A 3231-nucleotide genomic window follows, 5' to 3' on the forward strand; every position below is an offset into this window, starting at 1 on the left:
TATAACTTCGTATTAGCATACATTATACGAAGTTATACGATGTTGTGCGCGGCAGAGGTGTCGCCCGAGGCCGACAGTGCCGACGACGACGACTCGCCGTTCTCTGCGGCGCTGGCCAGCTTGGCGATGTGGGCGCGGATGACCGGCGAGTCGGCCACGAGCGTCTCGTCGGTCGGCAGGGGCTTGGCCGCCAGGTTGATGGCCGCCATCTCGTCGTTGCCGCGCTTCTTGGCCCGGCGGACGCGCGCCAAAAAGGCGTTGCGGACGCGGCGGGCGTCGGCCTTGGTCATGCCCAGCTGGATCAGGCTCGACGGCAGGTCCGGGATGTAGGTGCTCTCGGGCGCCGACTCGCACTGGATGCTGTGCTTGCGCAGCGGGTGCTGCGTCGGGTCCTCGATGATGATGCCGCGCTTCTTGGCCCGCCGCTTGCGCGCGAGGAACGCGTTCCGCTGCCGGCGCTGGATCTCGCGCTGCTCGAGCTCCTCGGGCGTCAGGTCCTCCTTGGTGCGCGTCGAACTCGTCACCGAGTCTCGGCGCGGGCGCTTGCCGGTGCCCGAATACAGCAGCGAGGACGACTCCGACAGCCCCGAAATCGACGAGGCGGCGCCGGGCGTCTGCGGCAGCTGGCTGTCGGTGCTCGAGAAGCCAGTCGTAAAGGGCAGGCCAGGCGAGGCGTCTCCATCGTTGATGACGCCGTCGTCGTCGCCGTCGTCGCCGCCAACGGCCTTTTTCCCTGTCTTCTTCGGAGAGCTTGCGCCCGCTCGCGTGTTGATCTTGGCGGGACGGCCCTTGCCGGCAGCCGCCTTGGCGTGGCCGTTGGCGGCGACAGCCGAGGTGGACGCCGCGTCGGCCTCTTGAGCGCCGGCCGTGTAGAGTCGTAGGGCGGTCTCGCTGAGTTTGGAGCCCTTGACCCGGCTGCCGGACGGGACGGCGGCCGGGGCGGGCCCCGACGCGGTGCTGCTGCCCGCCGGCTTGACGGGCAGAGGCGTCCAGTTGGGTGGCACATTGACGTCCCTCTTGAGCGCCTTTGGGTCGAGCCGGTCGTTGGCCCGCTGCACCTGCTCGTCGGCCAGGCGCAGCCGCTGCTCGGCCTTGGCAAAGTCGAACTGGCAGTCTCGCAGCCGCTTCTCGGCCTCGTTGAGGGCGAACTGGACGTGGCGAGGGTTGAGGCTGACCTTGCTTGGGGGCGTGGTGCCCGAGGCGTTGCGCGACGAGCTGCCGTTGCTGCTGGGGGGCGCGAGGCTCTTCTCGTGCAGCTTCTGGAGCTCGGCGACCTCGGCCTCGGCCTTGGCGGTGGCGCGCTTGTTGCGGTCGTACTCGGCCTGCGCCTGCTGCTGCTTCTCCTGCGCTTCGACCAGCTCCTTTGAGCGGATGCGGAACTCCTCGTCCCAGCGCAGGTCGGCCTCGTCGGTGGTCGGGTAGCTGCCCTCGGCGCGCTCGGCGGCCACGTCGTCGCGCTCGCGGTGCGCCGGCGGGCCGATGTCGCCCAGCAGGGAGCTGTCGTCCGAGATGGTGAGGCTCGTGTCGCGCGAGCTGCCCGGCTCCGGCTCGCTGTTGCGCTTGGCCAGCTGCGTCCGCCGCTTGAGCTCGGCGCGCTTGGCAATCACCTTGGTCGCCCGCTTGGCCACCATGGCCTGCTCCTGCTTCTTGCGGTTGCCCAGGCCCGAGCTGCCGACGCGCGTGCTGTTGTGCGACAGCACCTGCTTGGTCAGCTTGGTGGCCATCCCCTTGGGCTTCCCCGCCTTTTTCTTGGCGGCAGCCTTGCCGCCGCTCTCCTTTTTCTTGGCCGCGGCGTCGGTGGCTTTGGCCGGCACGAGCTTCTTGCCGCCCAGCACGCCGGCGCAGTTGGCCGCACCGCAGTAGCACGGCTCCAGCACGGGCTCGCCAATGTAGTCGCCCGAGACGGTGCGGGGCCGGAAGTAGGACCAGCCGTAGTCGTACGTGAGTTCGTCGCCGGCCTTGATGTCCTTGAGCGCAAACAGACCGATCTGAAAGTCGGCCGTGCGGCTCTCGTCGGTGCCGCACAGCAGCCACTTTTCGATGTAGCAGTTAGGGTCGCAGCTGTGGTTGGCGAAGCGGGTGATGTTGCCCTTGCGCCCTCCGTCGAGGAACTCGCCGGCGTCGTGGTCATAGCTGAGGAAGTAGTAGTTGCCCGTGAGCTTGTACTCCTCGGTGCGCCGGTTGGTCTCGGCCTGGTCGATGACCTCGCCGCGGTACTCGTCGATGAAGCTGCCCTTGGGGACGTCCTCGAGGCTCCGCAGCCCGAAGCCGCGTGGTCCACACTGTGGCAGGGGCAGGGGCAGGAGCAGGGGCACGGTGCGGCAGCGGGTTCGAGGAGCACGTCGGGAGGTAGGGGGGAGGTCGAGTCAGCTCAGCCTCGTCTCGCGGGCAAGGGCCAAGTTGGGCCGGTGACGGATCGGCCAGGCTGCGGCGGGAACTCACGTAAAAGACCTCGGTCTTGACATTGGGCCGCTTGCCCAGGCTGACATTGGTGCACCGCTCGCCGCAGGGGCAGTTCTTGGGGCTGCAGACGTACTGGAGGATTCGGTTCATGCAGTTGTCGCCGCAGTTGGACGACGGGTGACACTGGCACTGCGGCAGCTCGCCCTGCAGCTTGGGCCGGGAAAAGTACTTGTTGGCCTTGATCTGGGCATAGTGCGGCGGCTTCCGCTTGGCGTCGAGCTTGGCCCGGATCTTGGCAGCATCCTCGATCCACTGCGGCGGCAGACGGAAGTTCCTCTCCTCGACGAGCAGCTGGTGGCCAAAGTGCAGCGGCAGCGGGAAGGCGGGCTGGGGATGGCTGCTGCCGCTGCCGTCGCCGTCGACGTCGCCCTCCGCGCCCGGCATGACCGAGTTATCGCGCGACGTGCTATTGTAGTAGAGCCCGCTCACGTGGTCGTCCCACCGCTTCGAAGTGGCATACTTGGGACGCTTGGCCGGAGCCGCCTGCGACGACGACGGCGCCTCGCTCGCCGGCCTGCTCGAATTTGCGGGCGAAGACGACGACGACGATGACGGCAATGCCGCCGCCGCCAAACGATCCGCCAGGCCCCGAAGGCGAGGACCCTCGCTATCGGATGCGACGTCCTGTGCGGGAGTGGCAACTTGGCCGCGCAAGACCCTGCCCGTCGTTGCAGGTGTCTGCTCTGCCTTGGCCGCCTGCTTGGTGGTCTCGACGGCCGCGGCTGCAGCCGCTCGCGCCTTGGCGGCGTGTGCCTTCGACGTCTCGGC

General features: G+C 68.2%; 1 protein-coding gene across 1 annotated transcript in view; it reads right to left on the minus strand.

Moving 5' to 3' along the window:
- Positions 1–32: 32 nt before the first annotated feature.
- Positions 33–3231, minus strand: part of PFL1_06302 (uncharacterized protein) — a gene marked incomplete at both ends in the record, with an annotated part of 5898 nt that continues 2699 nt past the window's right edge. Inside the window, 2 exons of the mRNA XM_007883843.1 lie at positions 33–2282; positions 2443–3216. Of these exons, the coding sequence (XP_007882034.1) occupies positions 33–2282; positions 2443–3216 (3024 nt within the window). The remainder of the gene's footprint in view (positions 2283–2442; positions 3217–3231) is intronic.

The sequence above is a fragment of the Pseudozyma flocculosa genome, assembly GCF_000417875.1.
Source record: "Pseudozyma flocculosa PF-1 unplaced genomic scaffold scaffold00025, whole genome shotgun sequence".
In the NCBI taxonomy this organism is placed as follows: Eukaryota; Fungi; Basidiomycota; class Ustilaginomycetes; order Ustilaginales; family Ustilaginaceae; genus Pseudozyma; species Pseudozyma flocculosa.